The sequence below is a fragment of the Psammomys obesus genome, unplaced genomic scaffold (genome assembly GCF_907164565.1).
Source record: "Psammomys obesus unplaced genomic scaffold, mPsaObe1.curated_primary_1811, whole genome shotgun sequence".
Taxonomy (NCBI): domain Eukaryota; kingdom Metazoa; phylum Chordata; class Mammalia; order Rodentia; family Muridae; genus Psammomys; species Psammomys obesus.
Genome location: NW_026596069.1, coordinates 34,412,953 through 34,438,068, shown reverse-complemented (window position 1 = coordinate 34,438,068; position 25,116 = coordinate 34,412,953). Strand labels below are relative to the sequence as shown.

The following is a 25,116-nucleotide window of genomic DNA, read 5'->3' as shown; positions in this document are numbered from 1 at the left end:
ATTAAAGGCATGTGCCACCACCGCCAGGCAGGATTTATGTTTTAGACAGCTCCTTTACCACCCTAATTCCTGAATTATGAAGATAAATTACTGCCCAAAATTGTCCCTTCTGAGGGTCCGTAAGCTGAAGAAAAAGCCTCTTAACTCCTCCTAAAGAGCCTCCTAAACTCCCATTACCAGCACCCTGGGAACAAGTTTACAACAGATGAACTTTTGGGGTTAGGGAGACAGAGTTTAAACTATTTAATTGCGCTATTAAATAAAATCAATTTTAGCAGTGCCTTTACAATTTGTTTTTATTTAAAATTAACATTTAACTTAACAATAAAACTGTGTCTTGTACAGTAGTGTTTTGTATTTTATACACTATAGAAGGATAAAATTGAACTAGTTATTATCTCATAATTTACCAAATTTTGGTGAGAACACTTAACATCTGCTGTTGTTTTTAAAGAATATTATATATTAAGTATATTTTACTGTTGTATAGATCTCATGAATTGTAGTCTTCCTAAGTGAAATCTTATGTCCTTTAACCAAAATCTTTCCTAAGCTCCAAGTCCCTCCCTTCTCTGTGAGTTAGTACCATTCTACTCTTCGTTAAAGGCTGAATGACATTACCAAAAACAACAACAACAAAAAAAACCATTTATTTATCATGTATACCGTGTTCTGTCTGCATGTACACCTACACTCCATAATCAGGCGCCAGATCTCATTATAGATGGTTGTGAGCTACCATGTGGTTGCTGGGAATTGAACTCAGGACCTCTAGAAGAGCAGCCAGTGTTCTTAACCTCTGAGTCATCTCTTCACCCCTGCTGAATGACATTTTTATGTGTGTCTGTAGGACATGGACATTCATTCTGTCTCTTTACTATTGTGATAATGCTGAGTTAACATTGGAACACACATATCTCAGCATACTGGCAAGTCCTTTGCTCGTATATCCGGAAGAATATATGGTCTGTTTCTGATTGTTGGGGGAGCTACCGTAAAACTAACATGGAACACCTTATTATAAGAACATCATTTAGGATATTGCGTTTTGTATTTATTTCTGTGCATTAAGATCTTGAGAGAAAATAAAGAGCCTTTGAGGCAGATGCCAACACAGATTTATGAATTGGCTTACTGATACTGCTGTCCTGTGTACTTTTTTAGGCATTCGGACTGTTCAAGTTCAAAGCCAGATTAGGCTCCTTTCTTTACCTCCTTTTCAATATTTGTGATCTTTTGTCTTTGATAATATCCATTTAAATAAAAGTGAAGATAATACCTCATTGTGAGTTTGACTTACTTCTTCTAATAATTAGTGCTATAGAACAATTTTCATACACCAATTAGCCATACGTCTTACCTGCTTAGGCCCTTTACCTGTTTTTTAAATTGTCTTCTATTTGGATACTAACCTTTTACAAGATGTATGCCATTGAGTGGCATCCTCAGCCTTTTTACTGCCAACACAGCATTTGCTTCATCAAAGAATCTTTAGTCATGTTCTCCCAATATCTTAACAACACACAGAAATACAATAGTAAGTTTTTTAAAAAATGCACACTCCTGTCAATGATGTACTTATAATAAGGAGTTCCATGCCAGAGAACTTGTATTTATAAATTAGTTTTATACTCTTGGCTACCTAAACTGACACACCACCTTTTTCCATGTTAAAACGGGCTCTGTTTTCTCTCTAGTCTTGAAATTCCAAACAGAGCAGTCACAGTTTTTAGCACACAGTCCAGCTGAACAAGGCTGCTGCGATGTCTTCGAGTTTCCCAAGTTAGGAAGAGAGAAGTTAAAGAGAGGATTGTTGCTTAGTGTCTTATACAATAAAATGATTAGGCATTATAGTTCCTAAGTTCAAAAGTCATCTACAAAGCAGCAGAGGAAAAGCAGTTGCATAAAACAGGTTTGTATTCTGTTTGTGAAGATTGGGGCAGACAAAAAATAATCTTAACAGCGGTGTACAAGTTATCATCAGATGATTGTGGTGTTGTTTTGTTTTTAACCACCTCCCATAAAAGCCATACTACAAAATTTCAGTCTTTTTGTATATCTCCTTCTTGTCAGTTTCTCAGAGGTACAATGTTTATTCATGCAGGTGGAAGTAATTTCTGTTTTAATATTCTGAGCTAGGAGCTTTGAGTTTGTACATTCTAGGTCGTGTTTATTAAATTTCTATTCCATAGTTAAATCTGCTGGAGTTTGATAAAAATCAAGCTAGTAATTTCAACAGTGAGCACTCTAATACAAAGATTTGTTAACTAAGTGTAAAGTAAAGTGGCTACTTAAGGCAAGAAAGTAAGCTACCTCAAAGGAAGCAATTATTTAAAAAAAAGCCACTACTTTTAGAAGTGAAATAACAAAGGAAAGGGACTGGATTTATTGAGTTAGGCACAGAGGGCAGACTCCATGGAGCTTCAGGCTTATAAAAAAGATGTTTCTAGTAGTGGCCTTGATGGTCCACTCCAGACCTCTAAGGATAGGACCCTTGGTGTGCTGGTACTGCCTTGTCTTGGTGAAAAAGAGAGAGTTGCATTATGAGGTTGGGGTTGAAAAAGGTACAGACTTGATTTTGTTACTGAGGAAGGAACTGTTAGTGCTGACTTTTAGAAGCAAATCTGGGATGGTACCTACAGATACAGCAGAGTCAAAGGTAAGCAGGTAGAAGAAAGAAGGGCATCTCCCTCCTGCCTTCCAATTGCTGGTATCTGAAAAGGGCTTGCAGAATCCAAAACCAGCATTATAAGGTAGTAGGAGGGTGAACTTGGAGATGAGGGAGCCTGAGTCAGAAATGCCTCTGTAGTAATACCTAGGATTTCAGGCATGCCACACCATGATAATTTTAATGCATTTTTTATTTGATAAGGTATTTGTGAAAGATCTTGTGGGTTATAAGTAACAGAACTATGTCTCCTAATTTTGCCAAAAAAAAAATCTGCATCCTACTCACCTCATCTAGTACAGTGGTGTGTTGCCCTTCCCTCCTGTGTATTTTTTATTGTATTTTATATGTATGAATGTTTGCTCACATATATGTATATGCACCATGTCAATGCCTGGTGCCCATGGAGGTCAGAAGAGGGCATTGATCCCCTGGGACTGTAGTTATGGATGATTGCCAACTATATAGATGGCTGGGATCAGACCAGGACCTCTGCAAGACCAGTAGTAAGTTCGCTCACATGCTGAACATCTCTGCCATCCCTACACTGATTTCTTTATTCAAATTATACACTCAATATTTTCACATATGAGCCATAATAAAGGTCAAGAAGATAAGAAATGATCAATATACAAAACATACTTATATTTGACTCCTAAAATGGTGGGTATAGAAATTGTCTTTTGGGGAAAACAAATTCAGTATAAATGAGTAGGGAATGCGAGGAGCCAAGCAAGACACGCTAAAGCCAGCACACACTTATTACCCCAGCAGGTCAGGAAGTCGGGGTGTTGTTCCTGCCTTAATGGGACTCACACAGTTCTATTTTATACTAGTAATAAAGAGACATTGGCTTCAAATCATATCGCCACCTCTTCTTCCTCAGCGTGTACACTGCACAGAGAGGTACCTCACGATTTACCTTTTTTGACCTTAGGGAAATGTGAGTTCTATGTTTCTTGAACAGAAACAGGAAACTTCTCAGTTAATGTGCCCTTAGCTTGTTAGCCAGAAGAAGAAATGAAACAATGTCTTCTTCTTTATGATTAATGTACAATACCACTTTTTCACTTTTAAGTCTATTTCATTCAGTGAAGAAAGTGGAAAATGTAGGGTCTTTTCTTGGCCTTTTTCTTTTTCTCTTCACTCTTCTCTCTTCTCAGTTTTCTTTCCTTTTGGTAGATGAGGCTGACCTAAAATTCACAACTTGCCTCTCTCAGCTGTCTGAGTGTTGGAGTAACAGTTGTGGCATGAACCACCCTGCCTGGCAGAAACTGCAGAAGTTTTTGTTGTTGTTTATTTTTTATGGTGCTGGGTCTTGCTCGTGTAGGCAAGAGCTCTACCACTGACTTATATCCCTGGCCCTTTGAAAATGCAGTTATTGAACAGGGAGAAAATGTCTGATCAAAAGTCTGCCACTGGCATCAATAGTACATTTTACATACTTTGCTTTTATTTCTCTGGAAGTCTATTATGTAATTGAAATTTATTTTATCTGTAATTTTTACCTGTATCCACCTACTGTTATAGCATAATTTTGTGAGAGAAGCTTTGTGAACATTCATTATAGCAAAAAACTGAATTTTACAACTGGGTCGTATACACAGCTTTTTCATTACATGTTTGATATCCCTCTTTATTTTAGCCAACTCAGTGTGAACAGCTCTAGTGGTTACTAACTCCTTAAAGATATTTTCTTCTTGAACTTCTCTATCTCAGCTGTTTCTTGTAGAATCTCTTGCTGCTGGGTACTTTTTTCTACTGAACATTCATTGTTGTGTGTGTGTATTCTTTAGATGATTTCACTTACCCTTACGGTTTTATAAATGCTTTCATTGTGTTACTGATCCCCAGACTTATGTATTTGGCCATGATCTTTGCAAAATTAACACATATAAAACTAAATTCTATGTCTTTTCTTTTTTAAACTCCCATTCCTCCTTAAATTAAGGATGTTAAATTCTAGGTGATTAAAATTATTTTAGTTTTAGATTATCATGTTATCTGTTTCTTGTTTTTTTTTTTTTATACTTAACTACTGAGCTATCTCTCTACCCCCTCCCCCACCCTTTTTTTTTTTTTTTTTTTTTTTTGGAGATGGGTTCTCTATGTAGCCATGTCTGTCCTGAAGCTTGCCCTGGCCTGATCTCTGCCTCCTGAGTGCTGGGATTAAAGGCATGTGCCAACACCCTGACTCCTGTTTTTATTATCCTTAATGTGTAACTAACACTCTTCCCCTCATGCTTCAGCCTTCCAAGAGCTGGGGTAATAGGCATGGGCCATCACAACCTGCTTAGATGTTTCTTATTTAATGTTTTAAATCAATCTTTTTCATATGATAAAGCAGGATAGTATATATACATGGTCCATTCTGTTAATTTTGTTTTTATCTGTGTTCTTTGTGACTTGTGGGTTTTTGTTTTGTGTTTTCGAGACAGTGTTTCTCTGTGTAGCCTTGGCTTTGTACACCAGGCTGGCCTTGAGCTCACAGAGGTCTGCCTCCTTCTGCCTCCCTGAGTGCTGTGATTACAGGCATGTGCCACCATGTCCCGCTTCTTGGTGACTTTTGTAATACATAGCTAGTTTATTTTTAATCTAAAAGGGATAGAGCACTTGCTTGGGATATGTCAGAACTTAGCTTCCTAAAAACAGGAAAACAGTAAATAAAAGAAAATTTGCTTAGAGTATTTTTAGTATGCACATGGGCATCAATCTTAAAATATGTGTTGTAATATTTAATGGAATTTAAATATAACCACTGCACAAATCATTGTTAACCTAAAATATAACTATTGTAAGCAAGAAAATAAATTGCTTATTATCTCAACACTCAGAAATGACCAATTGCTTTGCTGTGTATTGTTTTCATGTATATAGAAGGGAATGGGAGGATGGAAGAAATCAGAAAGGGAAGAATGGAAGAGGGCAGATTCCTATGTCACATACCTCCCGCACCATAAGTCATTCAGCTTACAAGTAGTGTTTATTACTTTACCACTAAGCCTGATTAATATCTGGTACATAACACTCATTAAATGTTTGAGGAATGAGTAAAAGATTTCCACCTTTTCTCTCTGAAGATTTCCATGGAGAATGATTATTTGGGACCACGAAGAATTGAGAGTCTACAAAAAGAAGATGCTGACTGGCAGCGGAAAGCTCATATGGCTGTGTTGTCTATTCAGGATCTCACTGTCAAGTATTTTGAAATAACAGCTAAAGCTCAGAAAGGTAAGCTTTTTGGTAAGACTCCTTAGGCACTTTTGAAGATGAGCAGTTAAGTTTTTTATGTTTAGAATAATTATATAGTAGAGTTGGGAAAGTATGCCATACACTAGCAGAGAGTAACCACTATTGGAAAGGCAAGGTGTCCTTTCAGCAACGAGGCACAATGTGTACCATACCCATTCTGTACATCAGAGAAAACCAGAGGGAACTATTCTGGGCTAGTCACGAAAGAACCCTACTTGGACATGGATTTAAGTTTTTATTAGCGGCTCTTGACTGCACTGGTTGTTTGGGATCCCAGTGTATCACCAAGCCTTTGGCAGGGTGAGCTTTTAATCACAAAACCTATGTTCTGGGTTGACATATTTCAGTTTCTAAACAGTATAAGTAGAACTATAGAAGCCAAAAAGCAAAGTTAGTACAGTTAAAGACTTTCCCGGAACTGTGAACTTTGATGGATTAGGTTTATGTTTTTATTTTGACACATGGTGCTGTGCTGAGTTTTACGGCCTGAATTTTTCTTCTATCATGGAGTTAGTTGTACTAAGGTCTGGGGACATACTAAAGTATGCCCTCTTACAAGTACAGAAACAGACATGTAAGATCATTTAATCTTGGATAAAGCCAAATTAATGGAGAAACACAATCGAAACAATTAACCATCTATATGCACACAAGTACAGTTTTTACTAAACTAAACCGCAGACTTGACTTTAAAATGTATCATTTAAAATCAGACATTTCCTCCTGTAGCACACTCTATTGATCTTACAGTTGCATTACTATTTGAATACAAATTTAAGAGATGGTCAGATTTTACAGTGGCAGAAATATATTTTATATAAAACAGACAATGGGATATTTTGTTTGGGACCGTAAAATTGAGGTTTAAAGGATGCTGAGTTGAAAACTTTAGCTCCTTTTGTTAGTATAATCGTATTGGTGGTTGATGTCATATTACGTATTAAAAAAGATTTTCCCTTTTGTAGTTTAGACTGAGTGAGCACAAACTTTGATTTTGTCTGCTTGTGTCTTCTGTTCATTTGCAGTCTGTGGTCTGTTGCCTGTTGTCTTTCCCTAACAAAGGATTTTTCTTTGTATATATTGAACAGCACAGAAAATATACTTGAGTTTTACAAGAGTTATTTTACTGATCCAAGCTGACCCAAGATAGTATTCAAAACTGCAAACATGTTATCTTCCTATGTCCATATGTTGCTTCCAGCATTTATGGTGGATATTTATTTTCTTTAATATTGCTTTCAACCTGTTGACAGCTTTTAGCAAATAAGTATCACAACACACACATATATCATTCTGGGTCAGGGCATAGAACTGTATATAGTTGAAGACCAAAGCTGTACATTTAGCTCATTGTACAGTGTGATTACATGGAAAATGGAAGGAATAGTAAAGGTGGCTGCAGTGTGTTCTTACAGGCAAGTTATCAACAGGCTAGTGCGCAGTAGGGAAATAGCTTATGGCATGTTATTAACGTGCTTGCAAGGTTTGGCAAAAATTCAGTTTTTGAAGCCAAGAGGTACTTTCAGAAGAAGCTATTCCTTCATTCATTTAAGAACTACCAAGAACAACAGCAACTATAGCAACAAAGCTTAGAGAGACCAAGAAAAGGGAGCACAGCTTCTAAGGAGCACATTCCTTATCTGTCAGACAGGAACATAGCTGATTTTTAAGGACTATAAGTCACGAAATAGCAATATTTTTGAAGTAAGCAGCAGAGTGGTTGTATTTGAGCATCAGCATAGGAGTGGAGGACATAAGCATAAGGAACTGACTTATAGTTACTTTTTTTATTTTCTGAGACAGGGTTTCTCTGTCCCAGTTTAGTTTATTGTCTCAGTGAGTTTAGCTGTACTGAAACTCACTCTGTACATGAGGATGGCCTCGAACTCACAGAGAACCGCCTGCCTTTGCCTCTGGAGTGCCAGGCGTGCACCACCGCCTAGATCTAACAATACTTTTTAAGATGTACATAAATTATTTTGAGTTTATTTCTTTTTAAAGAAAAGAGTTCTGGGGTACAGCAGTTAAGAGCAGTGGCTGCTCTTCCGAAGAACCTGGATCAATTCCAAGCAACCACTTGGTGGCTCACAACTCTCTGTTAACTCCAGTTCCAGAGAATCTGATGCCCTTTTCTGGCCTCCGTTAGTACCAAGCACATATGGGTTGCACAGACACATGCAGACAAAACACCTACCCAAAAGATTTATTAGAGTTCTTTAAGGTACAGGTTTTAGGAGACATCACTGTCAATGCTTCTACCAGCGATATGCTTGTTTGTTTTTTTTTAAGAGTTTATTTTGTTATTTATATACTTGTGTCTGTGTTACATGCTTTTGAGTATAGGTGTTCATGAAGGGCCAAGGCTTATGCTGGTGGTTTATGTCTTTCTGAGTTGTCCAATGTGGGTGTTGCTAATTGACCTGGGCTCCTCTGGAAGAGTAGTAGGAGTTCATAATCATTGAGCCATCTCTCCAGTTCTGCTTTTTTTTAAATTAGCTGTCTATCAAAGGTTAGCATTTGATCCAGTCCTGTGTTATTACAAACTAAGAAGCTCTTTCTTTCTGGGGAAATAGAAGGCTGTGCTGTTTTTTAGAGCTGATGGTTCCATCTTCACCATTTGGGTGAGAGCTTAACTGGCATGTGGTTCCTTCTGTATTTGGCTATCACATTACCAGAGTATTCAGTGATAAATCCTGGAATTGAATTGAATGTTTTGAATATTTAGGGCTTAGATTTCAACTAATATATGCTATGTATATGTGTTTGTGTGTGTTTTGATCATGTTCACCCCTATTCCTAAATGTTATTTTTGTTGATTAACATTTCTTTGTTGTTGTTTTTTGAGATAGGGCCTCTCTATGTGGCTCTGGCTGCTCTGTAACTAACTCACTATGTAACTCAGACTTAAGGTTTATACATATTTTAAATTTATCTATATTATGTGAGTCTGTGAGTTTATGTGTACCACATGTGTACAGAATCCCAAGGAAGCCAGAAGAGGACATCTGATTCTCTGGAACTTGTTATAGGTGCTTGTGAACTGATTGTGGATGTTGGGACCCAAACCCAGCTCCTCTGCAAGAGCAGTAGATATACTTATTTCCTCAGCCATCTCCACCTCCTATGTTGAAGTTTGTTTCTTTGTTTTGTTTTGATTTGTTTTGTTTGAGATAGTGTCTCACTATGTAGCTCTAGCTGTTCAGGAATTCACTGTATAGTCCAGGCTGGCCTGTTGAGTGCTGGGATTAAAAGCATGTACCGCCACCTAAGATAACAGAGAATGCATGATATTATTGGACTATGTTTTAGATATGTTAAGTGTGATTTATTGTGGGGGCCAGTGAAACTCGTAGATTGAATTTAGACTTCTTTAGTATCTAGTAATTTTGTTGCTTAATATTACGAAATTACTATTCACAGCTGTGTATGATCGGATGCGAGCAGATCAGAAGAAATTTGGCAAAGCATCATGGGCAGCGGCAGCTGAACGCATGGAAAAACTCCAATATGCAGTTTCTAAAGAGACTTTGCAGATGATGAGAGCTAAAGAGATTTGTTTGGAGCAGAAGAAACATGCACTAAAAGAGGAGGTAACAAAAGCTATTATTAAAATGGTATAAAACGTACATTTACATAAATTAGATTCTTGATTTCAATTAACATATTATTCCATATTATTTTTTATAAAATTCTTTTTCTGATTACACTGCTAGTTAATTTTATGCTGTTTGTGTACCTGTGTGCATGTTTGTGTATGTATTGGTACACATGTGTATGTAGATGTAGATGCATGTATTTGTTTGTGTATGCCTGAGACCTTTGGTGTCATGTGTCAGTTGATGCCCACTTGTTTTTATTAAAGATCTTTCACTGTCCTGGGACTTGTCCGGTAGACTGGGCTGGCCAACCCAGGCCAGCCTGGATATCTTTCGCTGTCTATCTAGCATGGGAATTATAAACCTAGGTCACTATGCTCAGCACGTTTTCGTTTCTTTCTGATGCTGTCAGAACAGTAGCTAAGGGGAGGAAACGATTTTTTGGTTTATACCTCCAGGTCACAGTTCATCATTGAGGGACATCAAGGAAACAGAAGCCATGGAGGAGTGATGCTTCCTGGCTTATTCTCTCACTGGCATAGGCTCATGCTCTACTAATTTGTTTAAACTGCCCAGGACTACCTGCTCAGGGAATGGTTCTTCCCACAGTGGGCTAAGCTCTTCAACATCTGCTAACAATCAATACAGCCCTTCACAGATATTCACAGACCAACCTGATAAAGATAATTACCCGACTGAGACACTCTACAAGTGAGTCTAGGCTCTTAAAGGTTGACAGTTAATTGTAATCAGGACGGTTATCTTCTTGTCTTAGTTACTTTTTGTAGCTATAAGACATCATGACCAAGGCAGCTTAAAAAGGGAGTTCAATTTAGGGCTCATGGTACTAGAGGGTAGAGTCTATGACTATCATTGTGGGAAACATGGCAGCTAGCAGGCAGGTAGGCATGACACTGGAGCTCACATTTCAGTATATAAAAGGAGCACAAGACAGATAGAACCAACTGAGAATGGTAATAGTCCTTTGAAACTTTACAACCCATCCCCAGTGACATACATCCTCCAACAAAGCCTCAGTCCTAATCCTTTTCAAACAGTTTACCAACTGGCACCAAGCATTCAAACGTGAACCTTGGTGGTAGAGGTGGGAGGGTGCCTGTATTATTAGGGGGTCATTCTCATTTAAACCATGATACTTTGTAGCCCATTTTTACACCTTTTTGAGAGATGTTTGTGATTGCACCCACTTACAGGTTGCCACCTGTAAAAGATCTGGAGACATAGCATTTCACAGTAATTCTGGGAACAAAATGGCGAGTGGAATGTCATTGCTTTTGAAAGAAAAGTCTCCTTGTCAGAACTTTAGGAAAGGTCTTAGGTAATAAAACTGTGTTGGAATTGGTCCTGTCAAGACCATATCAGGAACAAAACAGGGTTTTCTTGACAGTCTTCATTAAGAAAACCTTGTTGCCCTTTTCATTATCATCTTATTCTTTCTCACATGTCCAAGTACAGTATTGATGTCACTGTTGGTGCCTAGGTTATGCCACACCTTCATAAATAAGCTCCAGTGTGGAGAAGAGGCTAACTATAGCTCCAGAGCTTGAGAGTCTGTGTAGTCATTTTTTCTAGACCACATCCATGACTATAATAGTCTGCTTTTAAAGTCCTGTATTATGTGTCTGAATTCTTCAAAGCATTTTAAAAATTGCCAGTTAGTTATTCTTGGCTTGCTTATGCTTGTTGTATATATAGTATAGGCATTGTACTTTATATGTATTTAACTGTGATGGTGTGCTGTGTCAGTTATAATAGCCTTAATTTAAGATGTCTATGTTACTCATGAAAAACAGAGCACAGTTAAAGTATTAAACCCATTCCAAACAAATGCTTTGCCCCTGAAGGCTCTTGTTTGTAACATAGCACTACCCTGTGCTTTTAGAGGTTTTGTTGTTGTTTGTTTGTTTGTTTGTTTGTTTGTTTGTTTTAAGACAAGGAAAGAAAAAAAATTCTTGGCTGGCCAGAATTTACCTTGTAGAACAGGCTGGCTTCCTGAACACTGGAGATTTATTCTTAAAAAAAAAAAAAAAAAAAATGTCAGTATGGAATTTTAAAATGGGAGGGGACAGGGACAGAAAGGGCCAAGTGATCCAGTTCTAAAACTTTTTGTGTTGTCTAAGGAAGATACTGAAGTAGTAGAAAATTACCTGTTAGAAAGTAAAATTATTGTTACTTCTAAACAAGTCACGTGTTTATTTACTCACGTTACTTTAAAAACAAAATTCTTGATATAAATTAAATTATAAGATTAAAATGGTGAACTAATATAATTAGGGATGCTTTTCAGAAGGCTAATGATGACCTTGAAATACAATTTTCAAATTAATGCTTCAATGTTAATAATCTCTTAAGCAGTGCTCTATTTGGTATTTAAGATTGTGGTGACTTAAAAAAGAATGGTCTCCATAGGCTCTTACTTGAATGCTGAATCATCAGGGAATGACACTATTTGAGGATTAGGAAGTGGTATAGGCCTTGTTGGAGGGGATGTCTTGGAGGAAGTGTGGTGGGGTTGGGGTGGGGATGAGGAGGTGGCCTTTGAGGTTTCCAAAACCCAAGGCCGGCCTAGTTTCTCTCTTCCTGCAGCCTGCAGATCCAGATTAGTAATCTCAGCTATTTCTCCAGCACTATGTCTGCCTGCATGCTGCCATGTTTCCTGACCATGATGTGCTTTTAAACCTTGAAACTATGAGCAAGCCCCAATTAAGTGCTTCCTTTCATAAAAGTTGCTTTGGTCATAGTATCTTAGCAGTAGAACACTGTTTCTTTTTGATATATGTGTAAGTTTTCTTTATAGTTATTAATTGAAGTAGAAGATACTAAAGTTAGTGCTGTCATGAAACCAGTTTTAGAAAGCATGGTTTCAGCTTGGTTATCAGTGAACTGTCTTCTGGTTAACAGAAGATGAATAAGAAAACTCCAGAAAGTTCCTCACCTTTGTGTAAAAAAGTCTTATCAGCATTTTATCTTTCACCACAGAGAATTTAAACCATTGGTCCTTTTGATTTCCTGAGTATGGTATGTCTGAGGCCAACTTCTTTCTTTCTTAACTTCTTTTTTCCTTAAAGCATAGCATGTAGTAGGCAAATTATGATTTAGTATATTTTTCTCTATTTCAGTTTTACTTTAATACATGGAATATTGAACATTATTGTACGTGATTATTTAAGGTCCTGTTTCTACTGTCCATCAGAACATCTTGCAAAGAAGGAAATGGTATTTTAATAAAAATACCACTTGCAGCTAGTAGCTGCCATGCTGAACAGAACAACTCTGTGTGTCTTACTAATGCCAGCTTATTCCCTACTTCTCTATAAAATGATAATATCTAGTTTCTGAGTATTATGATCCCATGTATGTTGCATGTATGAAACAACTAGCCTAATGCCTGGCATAGAAGGAGGATACAGTGTTAACTAATACTATTTTAATTCTGCTAGGCATTTTGTATAAATATTGTGGAGGGGACTACAAAGAGGAGAAAGATGTAATTCCTATGTCTAAGCTGTTTATCCACCTTTAACATTTTAATGCTCACCAGAGGATGCTGTTAAAGATGATGTGGCATTTTGTGTGGGCCATGTCAGAAAGCTCCAGGAGCTTAGATGTGGTGGGCACAGGGTCGTTGTGTTCAGCATGGAAGCTGCTACTGTAGTGGTGTTTTTTTTGTGTGTGACCATTTCCTTCATTGCAATTTCCCAAGCAGAATATGGAAAATTGAAGTCCTTCCTCAGGCAGGGAGACTGGGTTTGTAATGTTTTTCCATCCTTTAGTGGGCATCAAACCCAGGGTCTCATATGCTAAGCAAGTATTCTACCACTTAGCCTTTTCCAAAGCATCTGTATTTAGAGAGTATATATAGAATCAAGGAAGAAAGAAGGACCCCTCTCACAGATAAGGAAAAAAAAATACGAAAACAAATTAGTCAGTCATAAAACAGTGATAAAAAGTTTTAATATAAGTTACTGAAAAGCAAACTTTTTACTGTTTACATCATGGCTCATTCATATTAGGGTAACAATGTGTTATCATCGGAACACAAATTCATTACTTTCTCTTCTCAATTCAAAAGCAGATGCCAAGTTCTAGAGTTCCCTTTCCACACAATAAGCATACAAAATGTGGAGTCATATATAGGTTAAAACAGTGGAAAAGCCAGTTACTTTTTTTTAAGCTAATTTGTTTAATCAAAATATTCCAAGACACACATGTCTAGGTTCCACTATAAAAGTTTATTTGTATTACTTTAATTTTTTTTTTTTTTTTTTTTTTTTTTTTTTTTTTTTTTTTTTTTTTTTGCTGTGTAACTCATATCTTTGTAGGAGCTACCCAAGAAAGGGAAGCTTTTAAATTTTTTTCCATTATTTATTTTTATGATTATATAGCTTATGTATTTGTCTATTAACATGCTAGGTATCTGTGTAGATCAGAAGAGTGTATCAGACCCCTGAGACTGTAGTTACAGATACTTATGACCTGCCATGTAGGTGCTGGGAATTGATGCTGGATCCTCTGAAAGAACTGCCAGTGTTCTTAGCCACTGAGCCATCTTTCCAGCCCCAGGGAAATTTTTTAAACGATATATTTTATTATTTTAAATTATTTGTACATATATGTGGGTATGTGCATATAAGTGTAGGTGCCTGTGGAGTCCAGAAGAGGGCATTGGATCTTCTGGAGTAGGAGTTGTCAGCATCCTGATATGGATGCTGAAAACCTACACCAGCATGTACTCTTAATTGCTGAGCCATCTTTTTATACCCCCCGAAAGGGAAAATTTCAAATATTATAGGTTCTTCCTTAGCTCACTCATCTCTACCTGTCTGTCTGTCTGTCTGTCTGTCTGTCTATCTATCTATCTATCTATCTATCTATCTATCTAATCTATCTGAGAAAGTGTTTCTCTGTGTAGCTCTGGCTGTCCTGTAACTCACTCTTTAGACGAGGCTGTGCTGGAACTCCCAAGACCTGGGATTGACAGTTTGTCCCACCACCACCTGGGACATTCCTTAGTTGTTCTTTATTTATTTATTTATTTTTTTCATCAATAAGATCTATCTATTATGTATAGTGTTCTGCATGCATGTACACCTGCTCACCAGAAGAGGTCACCAGATCTCATCATAGATGGTTATGAGTTACCATATGGTTGCAGGGATTTGAACTCAGGACCTTTGAAAGAGCAGCCAGTGCTCTTAACCTCTGAGCCATTTCTCTACTCCATTCTTTAGTTCTGTGTGTGTGTGTGTGTGTGTGTATTTAAATTTCAGAAACATCCCTGAATTCATTGAGACTGTGTTCTATTATTGAGGAATTTCAGGTGTATCAGGATTTTAGAAAGGTGATATTCAGAACAGATAATTTTCAGAGAAGTATTGATTTAATGGTGATGAAACTGGTTACATTAAATGGAAAAAATAAGTACTATAAGTAGTTTAATATCAATTTAGGTTATTTTCTTACATATGGATTCAGAGATTAGGTTTGACATTAAAGACACTGAATAAAATTTTCAGTTCTAAAAGGCTTGCGAGATGTGAAATTACAGATAATCCTGACTACTTTTATTTTCTCCAGGTGTGTAGGTATCATTGGCAGATTGTTTATATATTAGCACTTCTCAGATTCCTCAGTTTTTCATGTTTTTACCTTTCCCATATCTAAGGGCTACCCTAACTGAGAGCTTGCTCTTTTGGTTCTATATTTATTGTTTGATCACTTAATGGCTTATAATTTATTAAATTAACTTTATGAAATTCATTTAAAAATTTGACCACACTTAATTCATGGGATTATTTTTATTTTTTGGAGACAGGGTCTCACTTCACTGCTGGGTTATCCTGAAACCAATTATGTAGACCAGGCTGGCCTCAAACTCCCAGAGGTCTGCCTGCCTCTGTCTCCATTCTGCACGCCTTACCATGCCTGGCCAGAGTTGTTTTTAAATGTACACCACTACATGTTTAGATCCAAACCGCAACCATTTCTTTTTGTCTTACTAAATGGATTGGAAGTTAGGCCTGAAGAAAAGCATTCCAGTTACTGGGTAATCTGTGTGAATATCTGGATTATAAAGCAAAATCCAAAATCTTGTTTAAAACTTATTTTGGTGCTCTCAATGTGTCTATTACCTTTAAGACAGAAGGAATCATTCAGCAGTAATATATTGACTATATTGAATGCCCTATCTTTCTGCTGTAGACTTTTCCTAAAGCAGTGGTCAGATACCTGCCCTGGACCCAAGTGATACACATGAGTGAGACATTAAACATTTCTTTCTCTTCTTCCCCTTTGGCCCTTGTAGTCACTTCTGCAGTTACTCGAAGCCACCAGGATCTCCAGGTCACATTGACCTCTACACAAGGGACCTCCTGGGGCATCTAAAGACAACCTTAAAGTAGCCACAACTGTGGTACTATATTCTGGAAGAAATATTCTTGGAACAGTACTTATGGTCTGACATGGGAAGCCTCATCTTTTCCATCTCAGGAGCTCCTGGAAAAAAGCTATTCTTTTGGCTTCTGCTGGAATTTATAGTGTAGGGAGTAATTTCTGAATCCTGTTTTCTCCTTAGTTGATTACTTCAAATGTGATGAAGGGGAAACTCAGCTACCTCCTGAGTAGCTAGCTGAAGTTTCAAGCCTGTGTCACTAGGCTTGCATGCTCCAGGCCAGCTCAGACTCCTGGTCTTCTGCATTGTCAGTGCCACAGGCAGCTCAGAAGTCTGATTTCCATTTTTACTTTTCCTGCTTCTCTCTCTCTCTGTCTGTCTCTCTCTGTCTCCATCTTTCCTCTTCCGTTCTTTTGTTTTGTTTGTTTGTTTTGGTTTTTGTTGTTTTTTTTTTTTTTTTTTTTTTTTTTTTAAGATATGTTCTGTGGTCTTGCCTTTCCTGAAACTCACTCTGCAGACCAGGCTGACCTCAAACTCAGAGATTTGTCTGCCTCCCAAGTGCTGGGATTAAAGGTGTACACCACCACTGCCCAGCATTCAATTCTTTCCTAAAGCAGTTTCTTTGGGGACTTAGTATTACTCTCTAATTGAATTTTTTTTCTTTCTTGTCTCCACCAGTTAATAGTATTGTTATGTTCCCCGCAGATGCAAAGTTTACAGGGTGGTACAGAAGCTATAACTCAGTTGGATCAACTGGAATCGGATTACTATGATCTGCAACTCCAGTTGTATGAAGTACAGTTTGAAATCTTGAAGTGTGAAGAGTTACTATTGACTGCACAACTAGAGAGCATCAAAAGACTTATCTCAGGTATGGTGTGTGTGCACTGAGCTACAGAAGTCTACAAAAGACTGAGGATGTAGAAAAAGTGTACATGGATCCCAACTGCTTCTCCTAAGACTAAAAGAAAAAATATTTAAATATATATATTTTAAAGAAGTTCTTGAACTCAAATGGTTTTTGTAAACTCAACAATTCTGGCTGCATATTGTTTTTTAGTGTTTTTGTAGCATACCTACTTTGTTGAGGGATGCTTCATCTAGAATCAGAATTTCTGCAGTTTGGCATGGGTAAAGTATGGTACACTTACTATGTACCAGACACTGCTGAACATTTTGCATAATTTGGTTTGAGGCCTATTTCCTTACCTTTAATCACTGCTTAATGAAGACGCTCATTCTTAACCACGATTTCTGTGACAGAAAAGAGAGATGAAGTGGTGTACTATGACACTTACGAGAGCATGGAGGCCATGCTGGAGAAGGAAGAGATGGTGGCATCTGTGCATGCACAGAGGGAGGAGCTACAGAAACTGCAGCAGAAGGCACGGCAGCTGGAAGCAAGAAGGGGGCGTGTCTCAGCCAAGAAAGCCTACCTCAGAAATAAAAAAGTATTGAACTTTTGTTTTCATTCATTATTTCATCCTTGGTCCATGTTTAATAATTCAAACTGTAATATGATTTATCCTCACTCATTTTTTTCTTAAAGATTTTATTTATTTATTTATTTATTTATTACATATATATCAGAAGAGGGTGACAGATCTCATCATAGATGGTTGAGCCACCATCTATGGTTGCTGGGAATTGAACTCAGGACCTCTGAAAGAGTAGCCAGTGCTCTTAACCACTGAGCCATCTCTCCCGTCCCCTCACTCACTTTTAAGACTAATAGCCGTTCCCTATTCTCAGCCCTTACATTAACCATTTGTATTTTTCTTAGAGTTGCCCTCCTACATACATTTGAATGGTTGTGCTCTAGCTATTCTAAGGATGACCTGCTAAAGGATGTGGCTATAGGATCCCGTGCAGTGCATTTAAAGGAGAGGTTCTGCTGAAAGCCATCAGTGTCTGTAGCCTTACTTAGCGAGCTTTACTTAGTAAGGTTGGGATGTTGAGAGAGTGAACTGAGGTACTCTTAACGCTGCTCTTAACGTGACCAGTTCTGACCCTTCACAGACGTAGAAAGAGTAGGTTTTAGTGGTCTGTAGTAAAGGAAAGAGAAACTAGTCCTCTTAGCTCTTGTGCTTCTGATTAAAATGAGTCAGGTAAACCATTGCTGTGGTCTTTCTAAGTCTCACTTTAATTAAAATACATTTTATCTTTTTCTAGGAAGTTTGTATTGCAAAACACAATGAAAAGTTCCAACAGCGTTTTCAGAGTGAAGATGAATATAGAACCCATCACACAGTACAACTAGTAAGTATTGGAGATTTGGAACAAAATCTTACTTGTGTCTAGAAAGGGGCAAACATCTAGAGTATGAAGATTATGTAACTGGATGTTAGCAGCTGTGAATATTTATGTTTGAATGAATGAATGATAAATTTTAGGCAGAAATGAATGTTAAGTGTGAGAGTTCCTGTGTGCCACCCCCAGCTGCACCTCCAGCTTTCTGTTAGCACAAGTTCAACACGTGTTACAGTCAGTAGGTCAGTGTTGGCACCTTATTGCTGTCCACCGTCTGTTGCTCATGTCAAAGTTCTTTCTGGTGTTGTGCGCTAAGGTGTAAAATGATACGAATCTGTGACTATAGAAGCAGACAGATTATTTCACTGTCGTATGTATGTTTGGAATACACGAGTGTAGCATATTCAGATCACTTAATAATGTAAATTGAATGTTTTTGTCATTGGACACTGGGATCAGATTTTATTAAGAAACTGCCAAGCTGTCCTACAGAGTACTAGTGCGCACTTCCGAAGCAGTGAGCGAGCTCTGTGCTGTCCCACCCTCCCCAGCTGTTCACTGATATACAGTAATAGCTGTTCCAATAGGTACAGTAGTCTAAGTTCACTCCCCAAATAACATGGCGTTAAGCATGGATTTTATGCCCATCTACATATGTAAAGTGCCTTTTCAGATTCCTTCCTTAGGCTTTTTTGTTTATCTTTTTTTTTTTTTATTTTCTATAAAAATCCATTTTATTTGCTGTGTATGTTTCATTATTACATTAAACTTACTGTTTTCAGATTTTTTTTTTCTCAAGACAGAGTTTCTGTGTATAGCCTTGATTGACCAGGTTGCCCTTGAACTCACAGAGATTCTCAGAGATCCTCCTACCTCTGCCTCCTTGAATGCTGGGAGTACAGGAGTGTGCCCTGCCTCCACCTCCTGAATTATAGGCATGTACTACCACTCTGACTTAAAAGTTGTTCACTTTTGAGTTGAACTTTTCTCACTGTTGAGTTCTAAGAGTCCTTTAACAGATGTCTTTGGAAGTATTTCTTTGTTTATCTTTTTGGGTGTCTTTGTTTTTTCTTTCTTCCTTTGTTTTTATTTTTTATATTTATTTTATGTATACAGTGCTCGACCTGCATATACACCTACATGCCAGAAGAGAACATCAGATCCCAGTACAGATGATTGTGAGCTACCATGTGGTTGCTGGGAATTGAACTCAGGACCTTTGGAAGCTCTATATCTTTCTTTTTTTTAATGTACTTATTTGCATTTTATGTGCTTTGCTGTTTTGCCTGCATGCCTGTCTGTATAAGGTTATTGGATCCCCTAGACAGGAGTTATAAAAAGTTAGGAGCTGCCATGTGGGTATGGAAATTGAAACTGGGTCTTCTGGAAGAACAGCCAGTGCTCTTAATGACTGAGCCATCCCTCCAGCCCTGGAGTGGTTTCTCTTTTTACAGGCTGTCATGTAGAACATGACCTTAAAGTTGATGTAGCTGAACCTCCTGCCTCCACCTCCCTGATTATAGGCATGTACAACAACTCTGACTTAAAAGTTGTTCAGTTTTGAATTGAACTTTTCTTACTGTTGAGTCCTTTAGCAGGTGTCTTTGGAAATATTTCTCCAGTATATTAGTGATCCTTTTGTTCTCTAAACAGTGTCCTTGGCAGAGTTTTTTTGTTTTTTTTTTTAATTTTTTTAATTTTTTTATTTTTATTAGTTACATTTTATTAACGCTGTATCCCACTCCCTCATTCCTTCCCAAACCCTCCCTCATCTCCTCCCTGCCCCTTTCCAAGTCCACTGATTGAGGAGGACTTCCTCCCCTTTCATCTGACCCTGTTTTATCAGGTATCTTCAGGACTGGCTACAAAGTCCTCCTCTGTGGCCTAGCAGGACTGCTCTTCCCTTGGGGGTGGGGAGGTCAAATAGCCCTTGGCAGAGATTTTACTTTGAGCAAAATCCTATGCCTTAGTGGGTTTTCCTTTTTTTTTTTCTTTAATTTCTTTATTTTTATTTCACATGCATTGGTCTTTTGCCTGCATGTGTGTTTTGTCTGTGTGAGGGTGTTGGAAGTTTTAGAACTAGAGTTACAGACGTTTGTGAGCTCCCATGTTGGGGCTGGGACTTGAACCTAGGTCCTTTGGAAGAGCAGCCAGTGCTCTTAAACACCGAGCCATCTGTCCAGCCCCTATTGTTGTTTTTCATACCATGGTGTATCTCTTATTTTAAATACTGTAGGGGTTTTATGCTTTACATTTTACAGTTAGGTCTCTGACCTGTTTTGAATTACAATTTGTGGAAAGTCTAAGGTCAGTGCCTTCATTTGTCCATTTGCTTATTAACAAACTGTGTTCTACAGCATTGCATTTGCCCTTTAGTCAAAGCTCAGATGATTTTTGTCTCCATGGGTCTCTTTGGAGACTATTTTATTAACCCAGGTCTTTTCTTACGGTTTGTCTAAACTTTAAAGCCCTGCAAGATAATTTGCGAGGTTTGGATTGGGACTGTATCGAACCTCTAGATCAAATTGAGAAGAAGCAATCTATTTTTATTGAGTTTTACTGTATACAAACAAGTACTGTATACAAACATGGACTGTATTATCAAAATTTTATAGTTTTCCACATTTAAATCTTGTAATATGGTAGTAAATAATGTCTTTGTGGGGATTAGTAGTATTTTGTATTTAATTTCAAATTCTACTTGATGCACCAGGAATTGTTTATGTATAGTGGTCTGTGCTATAGTGGCTTATTCCATTATTATTTTAATGTTGATTTCTTCTTTCTACATAGATTTCTACATAGTTTTACATCTTGCCAATGTGTGTAACTTTATTACTGCATTGGCTAGGGCCTCTATGTTATAAGAAAGGATGGATGAGATGAACACATTTGGCCTTTTCCGATTGCAGAAAGCTCTTGCTTCTTCTCGTTAGATGTGATGTCATACTTGTGATGCTGAGGGGTTACTGCTGCCCTATATATATTTCCTGATTGCTGCGAGTAACTAGTTTCTGTGAGCTCTATTAGGAATTCCCTTTCTTCCTATATGCACTCTATCATACCAGCATACAGTGAGTTCTCCTGACAGCAGTGCATTTTGATATATCTATGTCTAGTCAACACAAGTAGCTTATAGATAATTGAATACCAAAAAATGCTAGGATGGCCATTTCTACTTGCTTATTTTAAAGGTTCTTTTCTTTGGCATTCTTAAGGGTCAGTGAACTTCAATTCATCTCTAGTTCTTTAAGCTAATTTGGCACAGTTTAGTTGATTAGGAAATTAGTTACTTAATCCTTAAACTGTATGGCTGTTTTTCTCCTAGAAGCTAGAAATAGCAAATTGATTAATGACCTTTTGCTTTTTATTTTTATGTCTGTGGGTCAGAAAGTGCTGTGTGTAGTTAGACAAGGGATCAGATGGGCAGTGAGGGTGCATCCTGCTCTCATTTGTACGTGGAGTAATAGCTTAGTTCCTGACTTTCTTCTCTCTTAAGTTCGTTTCTTTTTAAATGACTGTTCTGGTTTCTGATAACAAATGCCAGTATTTTGGTAGATGAAATAATTACTTTGTTCCCCAAAGAATTTTATGAGGACAAAGAAATAAAATAAAATAAAGAAAAAGTTTTACAAAAATGTCCAAGATAAATGTTAATCTTAAAATTTGGCCAAACATCAGCATCAAATAGAATACCTGATGTGACAGTAACAAAGTAAGTCATTCTAAAATATTTATAGCTCAGGGAAATGGGTTTGGCACCAGACATGTCCATTTTTAATTACCTCTAAAAAATTCACACTCAGAAACATGCAATCTCCCTAATCTCATACTGCTGTAAGTTTACATTTTTGGCTGCACATTATTCAAAGCTGCTCTTGGCTGCATGCAGCTGCTTGCTGCGTGCTGCATGCTGTGGCTGATAAGCTACAGGTTGTGCATGCCTAAAGCCTTAGACTACATATGATTAGTGTCTCTCAAGGCCCATTTTGAAACTTAAATTATCTTTGTTGGGATTCCTTGGGTAGTATCTTATTTAAAATATAACTCCTAATAGATTAACTTTATTGTCTTAACAGTTTTCCATAGAAACCACATGAATTAAATATGCAGGTCTGAAGTAGTTTAAAACCTGATGTTAACTCAAAAAATAAAGAAAGCATGGTGTTTACTTTCTGACCACTACCACCCCTGAACAAATTAGTAAATAAGAAAAATGTGGTCAGAACACTCTTCCAATTAAAAACATCCCTTATGGACATGGTAGTGCACAACTATAATCGTAGCACTTGGCAAATAAAAGCAGGAAGATCGCTGGCGCCACATAGACTATCTGTTTGGGAGGAGAGAGGTTTCAAGACAGGGTTTCTCTGTGTAGCCTTGACTGTCCTGGACTCACTTTGTAAACCAAACTGGCCTTGAACTCACAGAGAAAGACTCTGTCTTAAAAACAAAACAAAACAAAACAAAAACGTGTAAGCTGGGTATGGTGGCCTATGCCTGTAATCTTAAGCACTCAGGAAACTAAGACAAAAGGATTACAAGTTTAAGGCCAGATTTTGCTTCAGCCATGGGCAATCTAATAAAACTGTCTCAAAAATTTAAAACCACACCAGGCTGCCTTTATTAACCCTCATCAGAGAAGCTTCTTTTTGTCGTAAATGAATATTAACACAGAGACCCACAGCTAGACAATGTGCAGAGACTTTGGAACGCTGTGTCCTAAATGTGATGTCTTCATCACACCCCTCCCCTCAAGATTTAGGGATCTATCTTTGTGGAAGAGAAAATGGAAAGATTCTAAGAGCCGGAGGTACTGGATTACTGAAAGGAAATTGTCCTCCAGATACAGGACTGGTAGCTTATAACTCACAGAGATTAACATGTACAAGGTGTGCACAGGTTCAGGCCACATGGGGTCCCAGCACTGACAGGGAAGTAGATTTGGGTCCCACCCCCAACTAAGAAGCTGTGTGCAGTTGATACCCACTGGCAAAGGAAAATTCCCTTTTCTCCAATGGAGTCTGCACTGGGTATATCAATCACACTATCTGTGCTGTATCTAATCCCTGTCCTCGATTCTTTTAAAACACTGCATTACTGGACTGGCAAGGGCTCAGTGGATAAAAGTGTTTGCCATATAAGTCTGATGATCCAAGGTAGTGCCTAAGACCCTACAAAAGAAGGAAAGAACCGATTCTAAAAACACTGCATTACTGGACTGGTAAGGGCTCAGTGGATAAAAGTGTTTGCCTACAAAAGAAGGAAAGAACCGATTCTAAAAGGTGTCCTCTTGCCTCCTCTGACATTTCGTCATCCCCTGCCCTTCCTCTCCCCCGCCCCCCAAAGCAACCATAGGATAAGCATACCTAGGCAATTTACACCTACTCAGATACTAACAGAAATGATATAGCAGCCTTGCTCCAACTCCCTCATTAGATGAGTTGGTTTTCTGGAATTGTGAGTGATTTAATCCAAGCCATTCAGATATTAAAGGAGGAAACTGGTATGCATTGCAGGCCTGCCACTTACGTGGGAGCTCTTTGAGACAGTCCTTAGCATATTAGGTTGTAAATACTGTACTTCGCCAAGCAACCTTGACACTTCATGAAATCTCTCCATCTAGATCTGTACATTCTGACAGATATGATTGACTTTGGGAATGCCAGCTGACAGATCAGCTGTATGTTTCATTCATTCTCCTGAACTCTGCATGCCTTTAACTAACATATATAGAGAGATTCAGGCTCACAGTGGAAGCTCCATCCAAGTCTTTTGGACAATGCAGTTTTCTTCCAGCCATGTGACTACCAGTACTGGAGAAAAATGGTTTTCTCTAAGCAGAGAATACTCTAGTCATCAAGCTTCTCTATTCTCTTGGGAATCCATGGTATATGGATTGTAGGAAAATGCAAGACAACTTCCATATTCCAAGTGGTTGCCAGGTGTACACTAGGCCTGGAACAGTTCCTTCATTTGACTGACTCAGCTGGGTGGGAGGGTATAAATTTTAGCTGCGTAGCGGCAGGGAGAAGTTGGGGTGTATTAATTGACTATTCTTAAGCAGTTCTGGGTTTTACAGTCTCAGGTCACAGTTGCTGCTATCCCTATATGTAGAGTGTGTCATTTCTTTTCTTACTATCTTAGAATTGGACAAGGCCAACCTGAACCTGCTCTGTATTGTGCTCACTGCGTTATCTCTACTCCAGTTTGCCCTTTGTTGAGGTCCATGTGGTTTCCTGTCATCTATGGGAACTTTTATATCATTGACTGTTCTATCTGTATTTGGAAATTGCTGTTTTGTTTTTGAGACAAGGTTTCATTCTCTTGCCCAGACGGACCCAGAATGCATATCACTCCCCTTGGCCTCCAAGTGCTACTTGCTGTTTATAGGTGTGAGGCACCTGTAATAGCTGATATTCACACTGTTTAACACTTTCATTCCCTTCATTTTATGATAAGGAATAGAATATTTGGAGAACAATTCTTAGCCTCTGTGACTAGCTTTGTCACTGGTAGAGGTGAATGGTTTCTTAGACATTGAAGGTTTATTCTGTACAGACACTATTTCATACTAGATTTCTAAAGATGGCTTGCTCAGTCAAAATGCAACTTGAGAGTAATATCAATTTATTACATTTTATTGTAAAGTTAACATTTTCTTCCCAGACTTTCTGTTTTCAGATAGTTTTAAAATAGGAACAAAAAGTGACCTTAAAAATGAGCCTGTTATTTTCTAGTTTGCTAACAATGACTTTGTTTGTTTTATGCCTTTGTCACTCTGGAGACTATTTTAGATTCTTCTGAGATGTTTTTGTATGCTTAGATGTAAATAAATATTGTTATTAAATTATATTATCCAAATAGTCTATCATTGTCTTTTTTTTAATATTCTCTCACCTATAGATCAAACCTAGCTCACTTTTTTTTTTTTTTTT

At 37.8% G+C, this 25,116-nt stretch overlaps 1 protein-coding gene across 1 annotated transcript in view; it reads left to right on the top strand.

Annotated features, from left to right (window-relative positions):
• Jmy (junction mediating and regulatory protein, p53 cofactor) overlaps positions 1–25,116 on the top strand; it is a 74,124-nt gene that overhangs the window by 30,044 nt on the left and 18,964 nt on the right. The window contains exons 3-7 of the mRNA XM_055625516.1: positions 5,749–5,899; positions 9,341–9,510; positions 16,634–16,799; positions 17,192–17,379; positions 18,101–18,187. Of these exons, the coding sequence (XP_055481491.1) occupies positions 5,749–5,899; positions 9,341–9,510; positions 16,634–16,799; positions 17,192–17,379; positions 18,101–18,187 (762 nt within the window). The remainder of the gene's footprint in view (positions 1–5,748; positions 5,900–9,340; positions 9,511–16,633; positions 16,800–17,191; positions 17,380–18,100; positions 18,188–25,116) is intronic.